Source organism: Caretta caretta, chromosome 5, assembly GCF_965140235.1.
Source record: "Caretta caretta isolate rCarCar2 chromosome 5, rCarCar1.hap1, whole genome shotgun sequence".
Classification (NCBI taxonomy): Eukaryota; Metazoa; Chordata; order Testudines; family Cheloniidae; genus Caretta; species Caretta caretta.
The window spans coordinates 104,433,275-104,451,613 of record NC_134210.1 but is presented as its reverse complement, the minus strand read 5'-3'; the positions used below and the strand labels follow the sequence as shown (position 1 = coordinate 104,451,613).

Here is an 18,339-nt window from a genome sequence, read left to right as displayed (position 1 = left end):
AAATAACCTCTCTACTCCGACTTGAGATTCTCCTCTTTATGCATCCCAGGATTGCATTAGCCCTTTTCACCACATCATTGTATTGGGAGCTCATGTTCATCCAATTATTCATCACAAACCCCCAAATCTTTTTCAGAATCACTGCTTCCCAGCATAGAGTCCCCCAAGCTGTGAATATTGCGTGTGGACAGTAAGGCAGACAAATTACATATAATAATATGGATCATCACCTATGCAACATTGTCTATGTATACCACGGCTCAACTCCACCTTTACTGTGAAGGGAAGTATGGTCTGGCAGATAGGGTACTGGACTGCAGACCAAAAGACCTGGGGTAAAATCCTGACCCCAATGCAGTCAGTGGGGATTTTGCTCTTGATTTCATTGAGGCCAGGATTTCAACAAGCCAAGGTATAACAGTGAGCCTGGAATGCAGGATGTAATAAGGGGTTAATACAAAGTAAAAGAAAGCAAGCACGACTTTATAGGAGACACATTCTAAAACTCCTAGTGAATTGGAAGCAAGGCAGGATAAGACTGAGTTGTAAGCCAGAGTAAGATGAACTCTGGCAGAACAATAGATGGGCAAAAACTGCAACATACTGATCCACCAGTTGAAGCTACTCCCCGCCACCATGGCTTTTGTTCTGAGTATGAAATAGAGAGGACCCATTTGTAAGATTCTGATCCATATCCAGGCTTAGATTCTGAAACCCTCCCTCCCAGGGTTTGAAGTTGTTTTGGACCTGGGGTCTTGGTTCTGACCCATCTCTGGTCCAAAATCTGAATGGAAACCAAACCAGCTGAAACCAGATAAACTGACTATAAATCAAACAAGAAAATCTGACTATAAATCCAAGTAGGAATGATGTTATCTGCTAGTCACAAAATGCAGCAGAAATCATTTTACATTTTAGTAGCATTATACTCACATCAGATCCATGTAGCTGTCGGAAGAATCAGGGATCATATAGCAGTTGAAATAGTCAAGGTTTCCAAGGCAAAGCACCTCTAACCTATTTGTATGATGCCACGAGAACATTAGAGGGAAAAGAATCGCAATCCCACAGCACTTTATGCAGCCAGTAACGGTCCATTTACTCTCTGATTGTATTCACATATCATGGGTTTTAAAAACTAAAGCTTGCATCAAAAGGAAACCACCAATGTTTCACAGGAATGGACAGGCACATGTTCCAGTTTCAGTCTTACTGTTTAGAGCCAGTGAGAATTCTGTGAGCTCACTACTTTGCAGGGCTGTTCTAATCAGAGAACACTTGTTCAAAACACATTGTAAGTTGATTGGGTCAAATTCTGTTCTTGACTAACCCCTGAAAAATATTTAAGGTTACACCTTGTGTGGTGCAATAGGGGGCAGAGTTTGGCCATAGAGTTAATAACCATGAGATCATATTGCATTGTGAAACAACAGAGTCTCTTACTAAATTTTCTTAACCTCATCAGCAAAAGCTTATGTGGCTCTTTCCTGCAGAAGGAATATCTAACATTTCTGTAGCACGATCCAACAGCTTTACAAAATACTAACAAACCCCCTTGCAAAGAAGGCAAGCTCTCTGCTTTCTTTCCTCAAAACCCACTTAATTTCTCAGTCTCTCTAACAAGGACCTACCTTTCCAGGGCAACCTAATAACATCTCAGGTAGAATAAGTTAATAAGGAAGAAACTCACACCTTGTGCTGCTCAAATGCAAACAATCTCATGATGACCTTCATTTGTATAAACCACACTCCCTCCTTCCCCATTATTCATTGTCATATTCCATGCATTGTGGAATGTTGTATCTAAACTACACTGTATGATCTACAGAGCAGAGGCTATCCTATTACAAAGCCCCATACACACTTATGGCACTCCATACCAAGGTCAAATAAGAATTTCCCCTATTTTGCAGATGGAGGAGCAGAGGCAGAGAGGTTAAATGACTTGTCCAAGGACAAAGAATAATGGTATTGTAAGAGCCAAGACAATAACAAATGACTTGTTCTTGTCCTGAGCTTTTGCGCAGACTGCACAACCATACAACTGTGTAGCCAAATCCTCCCCCTCCTACACAGCCTGAACATCAGGGAAAGGAGAAGTAAGGAATTTTCTTTTGAGGTTGTGCTGTGGTTCTATAGTCCTGTTTCTGCGGCAATACATCTACATGAATTTGTGTGTGGTTTCTCTTGTGAATCCACGCCCTTGTCCTTGCTTTGTCCCCCCGGAAGCCTGCATGCTAAGGTGTAGTGAGGCTCTAAAAGCTGGGCTCTGCAATGCACAGGAAATACCTATTCCTGAGTGAAATCCAAGATTCCTATCCCCTCATGCAATGGAGCTGCACTGGTCCAATTCCACTGTGTTCCCAATCCTCCTCACGAGTGGAGGGGTTCCACTGCCATACGGGCCCTCTGAACCAGAGGCTTGTGGGGTGGCGGCAGAGTGTGTGTGTGTGTGACAGTATTAGCTGCCGTTCATGGTTTAGCATGTTCAATGTGTTGCTATATCAGCAGACCTCTCTCTGCAATGTTACTTTTCCTGTTTTAAAAGACCTTAACATTCTCATAAAGAAAAGGAGGACTTGTGGCACCTTAGAGACTAACCAATTTATTTGAGCATGAGCTTTCGTGAGCTACAGCTCACTTCATCAGATGCATACTGTGGAAACTGCAGCAGACTTTATATACACACAGAGATCATGAAACAATACCTCTTCCCACCCCACTCTCCTGCTGGTAATAGCTTATCTAAAGTGATCATCAAGTTGGGCCATTTCCAGCACAAATCCAGGTTTTCTCACCCTCCACCCCCTCCCCCCCCACAAACTCACTCTCCTGCTGGTAATAGCCCATCCAAAGTGACAACTCTCTTCACAATGTGCATGATAATCAAGGTGGGCCATTTCCTGCACAAATCCAGGTTCTCTCACGAAAATCCAGGTTCGCTCACGAAAGCTCATGCTCAAATAAATTGGTTAGTCTCTAAGGTGCCACAAGTACTCCTTTTCTTTTTGCGAATACAGACTAACACGGCTGTTACTCTGAAACCTAACATTCTCATGTAACTCAGTCATTTTATCCTTGAGTTTATAACTATTGTTAGTAGTACAGTTAACTCACATCCTGCAAATCATGACCAGAAAAGCTGACATATTCTAATCCTCATCATTTGGCAAGGTCTGACACATTTGTCTTATCTCTGCTTTGGTTTTACAGTAAACCAGCTAGATGGGGGAAGTTTCTTTTCCTTTTCTTGTTTTAAATTCAGGCTGTTTCCTGTTACTCATAGTTCTTGGATCCATGAGATCTGGGAAAGGCAAAGAAAGTGCTGTCTTCTTCCTCATCCTCCTATCACATACAATACCAAGGTTGGCATTTAGCTGCTAAATGGGGACACCGCTTTCACACATTTTCATTTTTGTCATTTCAGAACTTTACATTGGTTTCATCATCCACACTCTCATTTTGAACTGTTTTAGGAAATATAACCCAGTATATTTGTCTTCTCTGTCTAGGGGTCTGTCTTCTCACTAAGCAATTTTTCAAGCATGTTGCAGAATCATGTCTAAGTTCTGCTACAGGACCTGAGTACTGAACCTTGTTTCACCAGCACAGCTGAATTTGTTCAGTGCAGAGCACTAGCAAAGTGCATGCTGAACAATGATTTTGAAAGAGTTTCATTTAGTGGTTTTAGCGCATGTTATAAAGCCATTTTCAAAACCAGTGGAACTTTGTGTTAGGGTGAACAGGTGTTAACAATGCAAAGGTTCTTACTGATGGATAGAATAAAAGTTTTTGCTCAAACACATCCCCGGGGTAACTCTATTGACTTTTGTGAAATTGGTATTAATTTGAACTCATTGTGCTCAAATTCTTTCCCCTCCCTGCCACACCACATATTAACTCACAGTTAAGTCAAACATGATGAGGCAAAAAGTAACTGGCGTCAGTCCAAAGGCAAAGATTAGCTAACTGTGCAGGCAGAGTATTGCTAGCCTTTCTTATTCATTTCCTCTCTTTACCACCCTCCTTTCCCATATTAACTTAAGGTATTGTTATAACACACAGGGTTTTTCAGATGATGTAACTAGAAGATTTATGGACTTGTCTACAGCTACAATTTCCTTGTGTAGACAATTTCCTTGTGTAGACAAGTTCTGATAAACACATATTACTACAGTGCCACCGCTATCAGCTCCCTTAGGCAAAACATACAAAACTGGGTCCAAAAGGCATTGCCGCAAATACCTTTCCTGCATTTCCAAATCCACACCACCCTAGGCCAATTTATCAGACCAACTGTTCCCACAGTAGCAATTCTATTTTCCTTACTATTTTTATCCTTCTACCACTGCTAATAATAAATTCCACTGGGAACATAATAATAATAATTATTAATTATTCCACTGGGAACATAATGAAAGGATAAATATGCCATCAAACTGGTTTATAACAACTTCTTTAAATCTACATTTTAGCTGAGGGCATGTCTATACTACAAAGTATAGCACCAGAGCGGGGCTTGCAGGCCAGATCCGTAGTTTGCCCACCCCTGCCCTAACAGGAATACATCACTTCAGGGTATGTATTTAACAAGCTTCTGTGACACAAGGTGGCCAGACGTCCTGATATTATCAGTACTGTCCCGATATTAGAGGTTTTGTCTTATATAGGCCCCTTTAACACCCCCCCAACCCGGGCCCAATTTTTCACACTTGCTATCTGGTCACCCTACTGTGGCACTTCTTGGGCATTTGAAACCACTTGGCCTTTGAGGTGCAAAAATAACTTGTTAATGAACACCCTGCTATGGCTCACTGCTTTATTTCTAGATCGTCACAAAGCTAAACATTCCCTCAATGTGCAAACAATACTCACTGAAACAGAAAGAGTGAATATTACATGCCCAATTATTAACTATAGATTTTGTGTAAAGGAAATGCAAATTTAGAATCTTGCCTAAAGAGCACAGGTCCTTTCTTACCATCTTTGTTCACTGAAGGAACCAACTTTTCACTCCTCTACTGAGATGACAAAATATCAATCTCCATATACTGCAGGGATTGGTTTTCTTTCAGATACACACACTGATTAGCACATCAAGATTCTTAGGAAGGGGAACTGGAGATTGAGAAGATTACCTCCAAAACAAACTGCTAGTAAAATGACTTCATAATTGAAGCTATAGGTTTATCATCTGTGGGTCAAATCCTGAGAGGCTTGACACCTTAAACTCCTGTTGACATCAAGTGCTCAGGATTTCAGGAGTTGGTTATGTGTGGGTGGGTGTTTGGACTTTTCTAAACAACTCTTTCTATAACTTCTGTTTCATGATTCTACATTTCTGATGTAAATAATTTTTAACCATAGATGTGAGAGGACACCAAATATGTGTGGGAACTTTGGGACATAAATGAGTGATATCTGTCAAAATCAGGGACATTTGAGATATGCCGAAAGAACTAAATTATTAAAAGTTTCTTTCAGCTCTAATCCTGATGTAGGCTGTGTTTGGAGTTAGTCCAAAACTGATTTTGAGTGGGTAGTTTGTAAAATTGGAGGAAAAATCTTTCAGGCAGTTTTGGCCTAGGCAGGCAAGAAAATGTTTTCCCACTAAGTTAAAATAAATAAAATAAGAATAAATAATAAACCCCACATTGTAAACAACTAAAATGTCATCTTTGGTAGTTTGTACCACCAACATACAGCACCTAGGTATGGTGTGTGGGGCTTGGTGGCCCTCTCTACCTAGGGTTGCCAACCATCCAGGAGTGTTCTGGAGTCCCCAGGAATTAAATATTAATCTTTAATTAAAAATTATGTCATGTGATGAAACCTCCAGGAATATATCCAACCAAAATTGGCAACCCTATCTCTACCAACTCGGGGAAAAAAACAGTCAGCCACACCCAACTCTGTTTTACGCAAGCTCTTTCATGCTTCTGCCACATTGTAGCAGGGGCAGAACACCCTACAACAATGTGCTTCTATAGTGTGGTGTCATTTACAATAAATGGAGTCAGGCAGAATAAGCTTGTACAGTTGCCAATATTGTATTTCAAAAATAAGGGACTGTTTTCTTAGCACTTTTGCCCCACTCCTCCTGATATGATTATAATAATTATAATAATTATTATTAATACTGCTAGGGGTATTTCTTGCTGCTTTTTGCAGCACTCAGCAACTCCCAGTCTTGTTGTACAGAGATGAAGAAATCTTTGCAGGATGACTGGAAGTTTATGCAAATTTGGAGTTCACTTTTAATTAAATTTATGTTGTATCTGTTCTGTATGTCAGACCATTTATTCCCCATTAATGAAAAAATCCTGTCTACAAATGCATTTGATCTTGATACACTAAGTACAAACTACACAATTTGGAACAAGGTTTTCAAGTTTTCTTTTCCACACTTCTGAAACACATACCTCCATTTTTCACTGATAGATTTGGAAATGACATTGCTGGATATTTTGATCACACATCGGCTGGTGCAGAATTCCTCATAGAGCTAGTCCATGTTTACGGTTTCCCTCATTTTGAGTGCATCTGAGAAACTAAGCTTCTCGTAGAGACCCATGGGTTTCAGCTTCATCACTGCATTGTCAGTAGAGAAATCAAACCATTTATCGATGTACAAAAGCACAAAGTCATAAAACGTCATGATGGCTTGCTTTACCTTCGCTTTTTGTTGTAGTAGTAGCTTTCTCATCAGTTGTTTAGCTTGGAATCCAAAAAAACCAAATCCTCTTTCTGGTTCGGCAGCTTCAGCTTAAAATGGCACATACGTGTCAGCAATGCATAGCTTTGATGCCTCCAAGTTTCTCATAAGTACATCAAAGACACAAGCCACTTTGTGGAAAAAAACACATGCAGGCATCCTCACCATCTTATGTGAACATGTTCTTTAATGCTACTGGACAAGACTCCTGTAGTGACTTGAAGTAGGCTGTAATTGCTGGCCAGTTTCTCAAAAGTCGATCAACTGCTGGGTTAAGGGATAGCCATCTTGTACTCACATATCACACTACTCCGTTCTTTCCATTCAATGTCAACAAACTCAAAACTTTTTGGAGTTCTTCTGTGCATATTGCGGACACAGAAAAATTGCTGTAAATTTTCAACACAATTGTTTCTATGTCAACCGACACTCGCATGTTTGCAGGTACTGTGGACTATGTGTGCGGGGCAGTCTGCCTTCAAAATGCAGTCATTGTCTGTACATAACAACTGATACACCTGACTGTGTTTGCAGTAGTTCACATGTGCATTATCAGCAAAGTATGCAGTGATGCAATTAACATTGAGCTGGTATTTCTCTAGGCAGTTCAAACTAGCATGATGAATGCCTTTTGCAGATTCATCACCAACTTCATAAAAATTGAGCAACTTGAACTGAACGCCATTTGTTATGGTGAAATATTGTAGGCACATTAGAAAATTTTTCCTGTTCCCCTTATTTGAGGCATTGGTGGCTACAGAAAAATACATGTGCGTTCTGGTAACAGTGGTAATAAATCCCGTAAACAATCCCCCACAGACATTGGGGCCAAAACATTGATCACGAATAGCTCTGCTTTGGGTCTTCCGCAACACAATTTGTTCTCAATATTTGAATCATGAAACATTTCACTGGCAAGCTTATTATCACAGTGCATGCTGTTATAATTTAGGGTGTGTTTACCTGTGTGGTAAACAGTTGTAATTACACATGCCTACGGTGACCAGATGTCTCAATTTTATAGGGACTGCCCCGATTTTGGGGGCTTTTTCTTATATAGGCACCTATTACCTCCACCCCCATCCTGATTTTTTACATTTGCTATCTAGTCACCCTAAGCATGCAGCAATTCTGTCACTTTCAGTGTTTGAAGAGACAAAGAATTTGCTAATATTTGTCATGCCTTTGGCCTGCATGTTTTTCTTATGTCTATAGGTTGCTGCTTGCTGCTTCAGGTCAGTTTCACCTCTATGCCCTGTGACGGGGCAAGGCCATATGGCTATAGAAAAGTAGTGGGAGATAGATATATTAGCTCCAGTCTAAACAAATCCCTGGTACCAGGATAAGTGAAATGGCAGCTGCTCCAGGTCAATTAAGACACCTGGGGCCAATTAAGAACTTTCCAGAAGGTAGGGAGAAGGCTAGGTTGATTGGGACACCTGAAGCCAATCAGGGGCTGGCTGAAACTAGTTAAAAGCCTCCCAGTTAGTCAGGTGGGTATGTATGTCAGGAGCTGTGGGAGGAAGTTGCGCTGTTGGAGAGGCTGAGTAGTACACACCATATCAGGCACAAGGAAGGAGGTCCTGAGGTGAGGGTGAAGTGGAGCTTGAGGAAGTGAGGGCTGCTGTGGGGGAACTAGCCCAGGGAATTGTACATGTCATGTTCCTAAAAGGTCAGCTACCATAGCTGATACTATTAGGGTCCCTGGGCTGGAGCCCGGAGTAGAGGGTGGGCCTGGGCTCCCCCCCCCACCTTTGCCCCCTGATTAATCACTGAGACTGGGAGACAACAGAGACTGTGCAAGGAAGGATAACTTCTCCTCACCTGCCTCGCTGGCTTATGATTAAAATGGCTCAGTAGACTGTGACCCTTGTCTCTAGAGAGAGAAGGGTTACGTGCAGGGTCACGGTGAGCCTCTGAGGCTAGCGAAATCCCCCAGGAAACGTGGGACTCACGGAAGCAAGGACAGAGCTTTGTCACAGCCCGTTAGTGAATTCATGCTGGCACAAAGTACAAAAGGCTTTACCAGAATTGCAAGTGACAGATTTAACCCAGTTGTATTTTTCTTCCCATTGACTTTTATATCTACACAGTCTCTTCATTTTTTTCTGTTTAGGTCCAGGAGGAATGTCTGATGTTCCCAATGCTTCACTCATAGTTGCATTGAATGTTTTCCTGACCACTTGTAAAAGTGTGCTGCAGCTAATGTTAGCCACGAATAATATGACTTCCAAATACTAGTTCCACTATAGCCAGAGGTTCCCAAACGATGGGGCATGGCCCCCTGGGGGATGCAATAGGGTTATCGGGGGGCACGAAGACCTGATGGGGCCACACTGAAAGGCTGGAATCAGGAGGGAGCTCTGTCCAGCAGGGGAAACAGACAGGGCTCTGTGCAGGTGGTATTGGCTGTCAGGACCAGGCTCCCTGCCCGCCTCACTCCCCGACTGCTGCAGCTGCAGTAGCCACCAACCAGCAGTTATGCTCCTCTGCTGGGGATGCTGACAGAGACTCTGCAAGCAGGGAGGCTACACCCTGGGAGTACTGACTGGCCTGTCAGACAAAGCCCCTTCCTGACCCTGGCCCTTCAGCACAGATCCGGGGCACACAGCCCCATCCACTTGCCAGACAGAGACTGTGCAGGGAAAGTGGAGGGGGCTGTGATCAAGGGCTGGAATCAGCAGGGGGCCCTGTCCAGCATGGGGCCACTACTCGCAGGTGCATCTTTCTCCTCCGGACCCTGGCCCTTGACCTCAGCCTGGTCTTTATTTCCCTGCACAGCACTGAAAAGCCAGGGTCGGGAGAGGAGTGGAAAGATGTACCATAAGTACTGGCCCCCTGCTGTTGAAATAGGGGATAAAAGGTATCCCATACAGATTTTGTATGGGACAGACAATTTTCTATTTAAATAAGGGACCTCCCTTGTCATATGGGACTATTGGCAATACTAGTGTCACTCCATAGCATCATAATACTTGTTCTTTTTATTTTCCTCCCACGTAAAAGGTATAGAAATTAAACTAAAATGTTTTGTTAGTACAAAATTAAGGTTGCAAATATAAATGCACAAAGTCAGGCAATGTAAAAATGGTGGTGCCATGAGAACACATTCTACAAAAGCCCCTAGTATGACAACAAGGAACTATACATTGGCTGTGTAGTATTATTTTTACATTTATTGAATTGTTTAGGGAAATGTGGCCAGCAAAGGGAAATTAGATGAACTCCTCTGCTTTTTGACTTTAACATGCAAATAGCTGTTGCTGTACAGAAAGAGAAATTCAAAAACACAGAGTCCAGCTTGGATGAGCAGCACCACACTGATCTGAAATAATCTGTGCATGTAAAAGAGGATTAGGTGCTTTTCCAAGGAGTGGGACTGGGGATATAGACCCCAATCTTGCATCCTTGGAGCAAATGGGAATTTGGCCATTGACCTTAATGGAAGCATGATCAGGGTTTTAGAGGCGCTGAGGGAGTTTTTACATTTAAAACAGTACTCATGAGTAATCAGCATGCCCATTTCCCATCCTACGCCAGCATGAGGCTCCTGGTGAGTGGTGTCTGACCCCCTACATCAGCACTATGCTAGTGAAGGTTCCCTCTGACACAGGGGGCTGCTCTGTGGGGTAGTTAAGCCAGGTTTACAGCCAAAATGCATCCATGGTGCAGCATAAAGCAACCACACTGCACCAATGACTTTCATGACTTCTGTGATCCGTATGACAGAAGCAGCCAGGCCCAGCACTTCACCAAATTCCAGCAAAGGAAGCTAGGCTCCAACTTCCTTTAAAAGGAGGAGGCCACTGTTGTCAGACATTTTGGCCTTTAGGTCACGACAACCTGATTTACAGCACGTTGCTCTCACCGTGGTATAGTATAGTTAGAGGCGTTGGGGGTTTTTGTTTTTGCAACATTTGAAGTGACTCACACAACCTGTTTGAATACTAGCATTTTGAAAAGAGAGGCACTCCACTTTGTTTTAAAGTTTTCCAACTTTTTCGTAAAGTCATATCTCACGAATGCTGGAGTCAGTATTTTTTCTCTTAGGAAGTCCTCAGTAAGATCCTATGCACGAGGACTTTTTGAATGAATAGGGTCATGTTCATTTTAGGAGTTATTCTCCCTGAAGCAATTCACCCCAACAGAGCCTATGCACTTAAGCCTTCAAAACAGGGCTTAAGTGAAACTTAAGTGGTAGCCCTATCCACAGGACTAAATTTCACCCTATGGATTTCAGTTTGTTTCAGTGCTGCAGGAAGGTTCATAAACTTTGTCCATAGGTGTTAATACCCCTTTAATTTCTTTACAGAAAAGACTTGGCTACTTTAAGTCTGAAACTAAGATCTGACTACAGTGAGTTTCCAGATCTCAAATGATGGTTTTCATGATGGGAGATTGGAAAAGGTTACCTGGAGCGACTGTGAATGATATTTCAAGTTATTGTAATAACATACACATATCCTAATAAGTGTTTGTCCTTGTAGCAGGCTCTTGACATGCCAATGTAAGGCGAAAATGTAATACAAAGGGGAAGCGCTTAGGAAATAGGATACAAAAGGAAACAAAACACCCTCTTTATTAAAAAATATAGTTTTGAATTTTTATTGTAATAAATAATTCTCATAATTTATGACACAGTAAAATAAAGACACAGTAAAGACAAGTAGGTATCTTGCAAAATATAACCAAACCATAGCTTAATGATACTTAGAATTCGAAAGTGCTCCCAAAATGCATGCTAAATGATTTCATAGAGTCATAGAATCATAGAATATCAGCATTAGAAGGTACCGCAGGAGGTCATCTAGTCCAACCCCCTGCTCAAAGCAGGACCAATCCCCAACTAAATCATGAAAGTCTATTTTGTATCATAGAATAGCGCATGTTCCATCTCAACTGTTTCCAAAGAGTCTACTCCATAGGCTACTCTTCTAGAAGGTCCAAAGTCTTGCTTTTCAGATGGTTGATCAGAATAATGACCAGTTGCAAACTGGTGGTGCCAACTATATCCCTAGTAACAGTAAACAGTAGAACTTCTAACTCTTTAGAGCATCTTCAAAGTTCAAGAGATTATCTGATGACTTCCAACCCAGGAGGAATCGTGATGTTGACAAGAGGGTTAAACAGCCTTTTCTCTGTTGAACTAACTAACTGCTGAACGTTAGCTAATATCTTAAAATCTGCAATGAGGAGAGATGGTAGCCCACATGCATGACATTCTTATCCTTGTGTAGGTCAAAGTGATGACAATTTCATCCATGGAGGCTGGAAGTGATAGAGTCTCAGTAGGGAACGTAGAGCTCAGAGAAAAATTGGAATGTTTTAAAAACAAGTATGAAATGAATTAGGGTAGGGACCTAAAGTGCTTTCTTTTTTGATGGACGTATTTAAAAAACCTGAACAACATCCACAAAAGTGCATAATGGACAAAGCAAACATGTAGGAACTTAAATAAATACAAATACATACACAGAGATCCTGATGCTGATCAGTTTTACATCAGGATAACTCCATTAACTTCTGCGAATTTACTCTGAATTTACACTGGTGTAAATGAAAGGAGAATTAGACGAGGACATTTTAAAATAGTATTTAAAATAAAACTTCCAGAGCTCTAGAACATATCAGTGAAGGAAGAAAACATTCTGCATTAAGTCACCTCAATTCGTACATCTGTGAAAAGAAAAAAAAATATACAAGCATTTTACAAAAAGACATCACCACACATTTATGACATCATTTCCCATCTTTAGTCTGACTAAAGCCAAAAGTAAAATAAATAAAAAATACATAGCCTACACTACTACACAAATTCTGCACCAAGTTGCACCCATTTAGCCAGTAGGGTTGAGTGGATATAAATCAATGCAGAATTTGACCCAACCTTTTTAACACCAGAAGAAAATAAATAATCTCTATTGTGGCTTGCAATTGTCCAATTACCACGTCATGAGCCCAATCCAGGCAAAATTTGTTCACATTAACGGTTTGTACCTCTTTAACTAGATCAATTTTTAATTCAGCTGTACTCGTCTAGCGCAAAGAAGGCTAAACTAACTGATGTTTAAAAATTAACTGATTGGATCGTATTTTTCAATTATATTCTTGATGACTTTGGACCTGATTTAGCCAAAATTAGCATCTGTGGCCACTGACTCACAGAAATCTCCAAGTGCGAACAGAGAAGGAGGAATTATCCTTTTACTATTCCAGCTTAGCTGGTTGTGCTGCCCCATTCCCAAGGACAGAGTCATGTGACAAATACATAAAAATATAGTCCATGGACTTTACTGAGCATTCTAATATTTTCTCCACATTGCAGCATCCTAACAAGGGTGATTGTTTATCTCCAGGTGACTGAACATCAACCAGCGATGGAAGAATTGTAAAGGGGTCTCATTCTGAAGTTACTGGTCTCTCCCTGCCTGGAAGCTCCTTTTTGGAGATCAGCCAGAGAGACCTAGAAAGATTCCCTAGAGTGCAAAGATTTAAAAACAAAAAATGTAACTAACAGGTGGGAGAAAGGAAAATAGGAGGCCTTAGATCAGTCAGTCAATAATTGGGAAAGGATCCCCTAAAACCACTGGAGTGTGGACTGGGAAGTGCTCAGAATCTGCATCTAAATTTTTAAACTAATCCACAGGCCAGTTCTTAATCTGTCAGTTCCCTTAGCAACAGCTGCTGTTAAGCTCTAACTCCCACAGGGCTATGCTCTCTTCCTGGACATGGAAGCTGGCAGATGATTTGTACTGTCTGAAATTCGCTACTATTTTTCCTTTTTCACCTGTACTTACTTTCCAGTTCTTCATTCTCAGGAGAAATCTCTCTGCAATCGCCCTCTTCCTCATTTGTCGATAATTCTTTTAAAATAATAAAAATAAAATATCAACACACACATACACATGAGTGAGCATATTTTTTTTCCCTGCATGTATGGTCATAAATCCTTTGTAAAGAATTCTGACCATGGTATTCTAGGTAAGCTGAGTGCCTAATTGAACTGCAGGCTTACAAGAAGTATTAATGCATAAAACAGTTTGTTTTATAGAACTAAAACTAAAAACTGTTTTTCCTTCTCAAACACTATTCATCTGATATAGCCTCTGGAGGAGGGAGGAACTTGAGCCATTTTAAGATGTCTTAAAATGGACAATCAAAAACTGACCCATTCAAAATCATTAGTAACTTTTTAAAATCTTGGTCTTTGTATTTGCCTACAATTTTACCTAATTTCTCTTTGGTAGGACTGTTTGTGTTGTAATATGCAAAGTTGGTCCAGTCTGATATTGTACTTAATTTACTGTTTGGAATATATGTTTTCATTATTTCAGAAAATAAAAGGCACCAAGTTCATTGTTTAATTATTACTGTCTAGTTTTCAGAGTAACAGCCGTGTTAGTCTGTATTCGCAAAAAGAAAAGGAGTACTTGTGGCACCTTAGAGACTAACCAATTTATTTGAGCATAAGCTTTCATGAGCTACAGCTCACTTACTTACTGTCTAGTTATCAGACAACTTAAAAGAAGAATGCAAAATGGAGCAGAATACAATTTTGCTTAGGGTTGCCCCTATTACGTAGTGAGTTCTCAATTAAGCCAGTTTCACTTGAAGCACATCCAGCCACATGTATGCAATACTTACTTATCACTTTCACTGCTGCATTATTTGTACGTCTCCCTGTCCTGATCTTTTCTAGCTGCAAGAGAAAAAGGAAAATATGAAAGAAAATACTCATTTTAGATTTAGCGTTACTACAAAACCCCTGAAATATTTATCTAACTTATTTGCTGTTGTATATTTTTACCTAAAAGACTACAAATTAGGTTTTGTATCTACTGAAAAATCACCTTTGTTACTGTTCCAGTGCAAACTTGGGAAAAAAACAGCTAAAATATTACTTTTTCTTGTAACTTAGGAAAAATGTGTCCTTATAATTAGATTCCCAGGAGGGAATCTTCTGAGACACCAAGGATTTCCTCTGTTCCCTCCTCCACTTTCACCGTGTATTCCTGTTCCCACCACACTCTGATAGCAAAGGTACTGTTGATTGCTAACACTACTGCTGACATCACTTGTGGGGCTGTTATAGAAGAATACAAAACATTTATACAGGGCCTGAGACAGACATCTCCATAACACCCTCTTATGTGGGGCAGGGGGAAGTTGTGTGAAGAGATTAACAGAGTCTGACATAGCAATGTTATGCTATCATTAACCTGATGGACTAGGAATATGCAGTCCTAATGGAGATCTTAGCATAAATTTTGATGATGGAAGACCTTTTCCATGTGATTTCCAGCCAGAAAGCTATTTCCAGTGCTGAGCTGGTGATGGGGGAATATATTACACGGCTTGAAATAGTAAAACAGTTTCATAACATTAATACCTCTACTGAGAGTTATTACCAAAAAAGATACCACACAGCTCTGTATTATTTCCAGTTGAAGTTCATGCCAGCTGTATCTTTATGCCTACTAAATAGTTTTAAAAGATTTTCTGGTAAGCCGTTAGCCCATTGCCTGACTCAAGCTTCCTCATGCATTTCTGGTCATATATTGTTACAGTATGACAAATTGGTGTGGTTCTGTCAGCATAACAGGTGTGTGTCAACACTGAGACCTCCAGTACTTTTCAGGTAATCTCTCTGCAACCCAGTTAGATCCTGAAACTACCAGCTTTTTTAAGTCACTCAAATTAACTAAAGAAACAAAACCTAATTTAAAAAAATCAAGAAAATGGAACAAACTAGTGGTGGCAAACCACTGTATGGGGAGGGGGAGTACCTCTTGTAATAAAATCTTCAAGATGTAAATCTCAAAAATTCTTGCAAATACCTGTTTATGGTCATCTCTGTTACATTTTAGCCATGACAAAAAATATAACTAGAATACACTCATTTAGATACCTTATAAAGTTATTGAGTCAAAATTCAGACAGTTTTGTTAGAAGCTATGACAGAAAAGACAATTATTATGCTAGTCTAATGACATGTAGGTTCCATCTCATGAGGGAAACCACAGAACTGGAAGCAGCTTTGGCAACGCCAGCTGAGTAGAAAATGCTTTCACTTCCGAATGGGGAAAGCACCATTCAAAACACTCTGCAGCATCATCTACAGTTTGACCAATGGAAATGCATTAACAGCTGCCTGTAGGCAGATGACCAAACAGTTCCCTGTGCCAGGGAGATGATAAATACTACCTTAATGGTTACTATGTGGTGAGAGCAGATTAAGAAAAAACAAATGAAGCAGGAAGGATGTGATAAAAAAAATGAAGAGAATTGGCGGTTTCAGGGTGAAGGAGTTGGAACAGACCATCATCAGCTGATTTCAATCCTATTAGTATCAACAAACATAACAAAAGGAGAAAAATATGGCAAAAAAATGTATACCCTTTTTTACCCAGAGCATAAATAGAAGCGATGATCCAAAGAGAACCAACGCAGCCCCAGCTGTTGCAAAATAGTGTCTACTGTTAATCCTTTGACTATCCACTGTATCATCTAAAAAGGATTAAAATAAAATTATTAGAGAAATAATCAAGTTACAGTAACCAGTTAAATTACTCAAGCAGGTTAAACTTTCTTGAATCTTAAAAAAAAAGTTTTGTTGAAATTTCTAAGTGTCTTATTTTTTTCTTGATTATCAATGAGCTCATGGAACTGGACAAAATGGAAAAAATTCACAAAAAATTGTCACCATTTAAAAATAGGTTATAAATTATATAGATTTTATTTCTCTGTGATTATTACAAAACCCAACAACCTGAGAATATTGTTAATATTACTGAATTACAATAATTACTTTAAGAATTTCAAACAACTTTGACCACCACAAGACATGTCCATGACTCATTACTATGCTCATATGGGAAATGCAGAATCACAGTAATGTAGGGCTGGAATGGAACTTGAGAAGTCAGCAGGTCCAGCTCCTTGTGCAGAGACAGGACTAAGTAAACGTACCCCATCCCTGACAGGTTTTTAAGAACAGGTTGGACAAACACCTGCAGTGATGGGGATTCCACAACCTCACTTGGAAGTCTATTCCAGAGCTTAACTACCCTTATACAGTTTTCCTGATATCTAACCTCATCTCCCTTACTGTAGATTAAGCCCATTACTTCTTGTACTCCCTGGCCCTTCAGTGAACGTGGAGAACATTTGAGCCTTTAATATATTTGAAGATTGTTATCAGATTCCTCCTCAGTCTTCTTTTATCAAGATTAAACAAGCTTTCTAAAATTATTATCATTTTTGTTGCTCTCAACTGGACTCTCCAAATTTTCCACATGTTTCCTAAAGAGTGGTGCCCAGAGCAGGGCACAGTACTCCACCTGAGGCCTCAGCAGTACTGAGTACAGAGGGACAATTACCTCCTGTGTCTTACACAGGACACTTCTGTTAATATGCCCCAGGATGATATTAGTATTTTTGAAGGCTAACATTTTATGAAGGGAGCTTAATCATTAAGGAAAAGATATACAATAGTGCAGAAACTGATTTTACACCAATCACTGCAAACCTCCATCTGAAGTTATAGCTAACCCTGTTCAGGTCGCAGGTATAAACCCCCTGCTCCCACTCTGCACGTTATCACCCTGCTCTCGGCATTTCAGAATGATATGCAAGCAGCTTATTTATTTTTGCTTTCTCTTTTGCTTCTGCTGTTATCTACTATATGTACCTTAGAGTGATTATGCACAAATTTTGGTGTGATACATTTTTAAATTGAGTTCAAGGACACACCCTGATGCTGCATTTCAAGCCATGTGAGACAAGTCAATAAACAGAAACTGCTTCAGACAAGGTGGAAGACAATTTAATATTTATCCTTGCTTCTGGAGTCAGTGGTATCCGAGGAGGTGCACTGGATAACACAAACGGGTCTGTGACAGGATGCAGCAGGATCATTCTTCCATATGTGTTCAAGGAAATGGCTATCACAATAGCTGCTCAGAAAACAGACTGGGGAGTATCCTTTTGGAAAGGCAGAGTTCCACACCCAGGATTACAGGGCTGGACTGTATCTCACCTGGGGATTTTGCTGTTTAAATCATTTCACTCCCTTGTTAAATACCATCACCCCTTGATACTTTGCTCACTATAACATTTTTTCCCTCTGATGATTTATTCCAGCAGTTTCCTGGGGCCCCGTCTGTACTTTTGGATTTATGCAATGTCTTCCTCCCACTCCATTCTATGTACAGATTTTGATTCTGGTACTAATTTGTTTAAATTTAATGTAGGAATAAGGAATTGATGGCTATCATCCCCAAACTGTACATGTTTATGATTAAGTTGCAGGGGAGGGTTTCATTTCTCAACTCCAGCTAGACTGGGACATTTTCTACCCTCAGGTTCACACACAACTTTCACATAACTTTTAAAGCTGTGCAGAACTCCCCACCTTGAATCACTACCCACCCACTCCATGTATACTGGAAATATTAACATGGTGAAAAAATACCCTAATAACAACACTTAGCATTTTCAGTGTTCAGAGCACATTACAATCACATTAATATTGCCTACACAACCTCTGCAAGGTATTAGCTACATTTTGCGTGTGGGAAACTGAGGCAGGGCAGTTCTGTGACTTACCCAGTGCCATAGAGGAA

General features: G+C 40.3%; 2 protein-coding genes and 1 long non-coding RNA gene across 4 annotated transcripts in view; 1 reads left to right on the top strand and 2 right to left on the bottom strand.

Moving 5' to 3' along the window:
• The window catches only part of LOC125636647 (programmed cell death 1 ligand 2-like), a 35,392-nt gene extending 33,721 nt beyond the window's left edge, over positions 1-1,671 (bottom strand). The window contains exons 1-2 of one of the 2 annotated variants that reach the window (XM_075128760.1): positions 1,632-1,671; positions 934-1,017 (exon numbers count right to left, since the gene is read on the bottom strand). The gene's annotated coding sequence lies outside the window, so the exon portion shown is untranslated. Of the gene's footprint in view, positions 1-933; positions 1,266-1,631 lie in introns of those variants that run through there. The other variant, XM_048850107.2, reaches the window with a different exon arrangement.
• Positions 1-18,339, top strand: part of LOC142072208 (uncharacterized) — a 630,664-nt gene that overhangs the window by 45,913 nt on the left and 566,412 nt on the right. The window lies entirely within an intron of this gene.
• Positions 11,293-18,339, bottom strand: part of CD274 (CD274 molecule) — a 29,869-nt gene continuing 22,822 nt past the window's right edge. The window contains 5 exon segments of the mRNA XM_048851802.2: positions 11,293-12,391; positions 13,513-13,578; positions 14,360-14,388; positions 14,390-14,414; positions 16,112-16,222. Coding sequence (XP_048707759.1) covers positions 12,369-12,391; positions 13,513-13,578; positions 14,360-14,388; positions 14,390-14,414; positions 16,112-16,222 — 254 coding nt within the window. The 3' untranslated portion in view covers positions 11,293-12,368.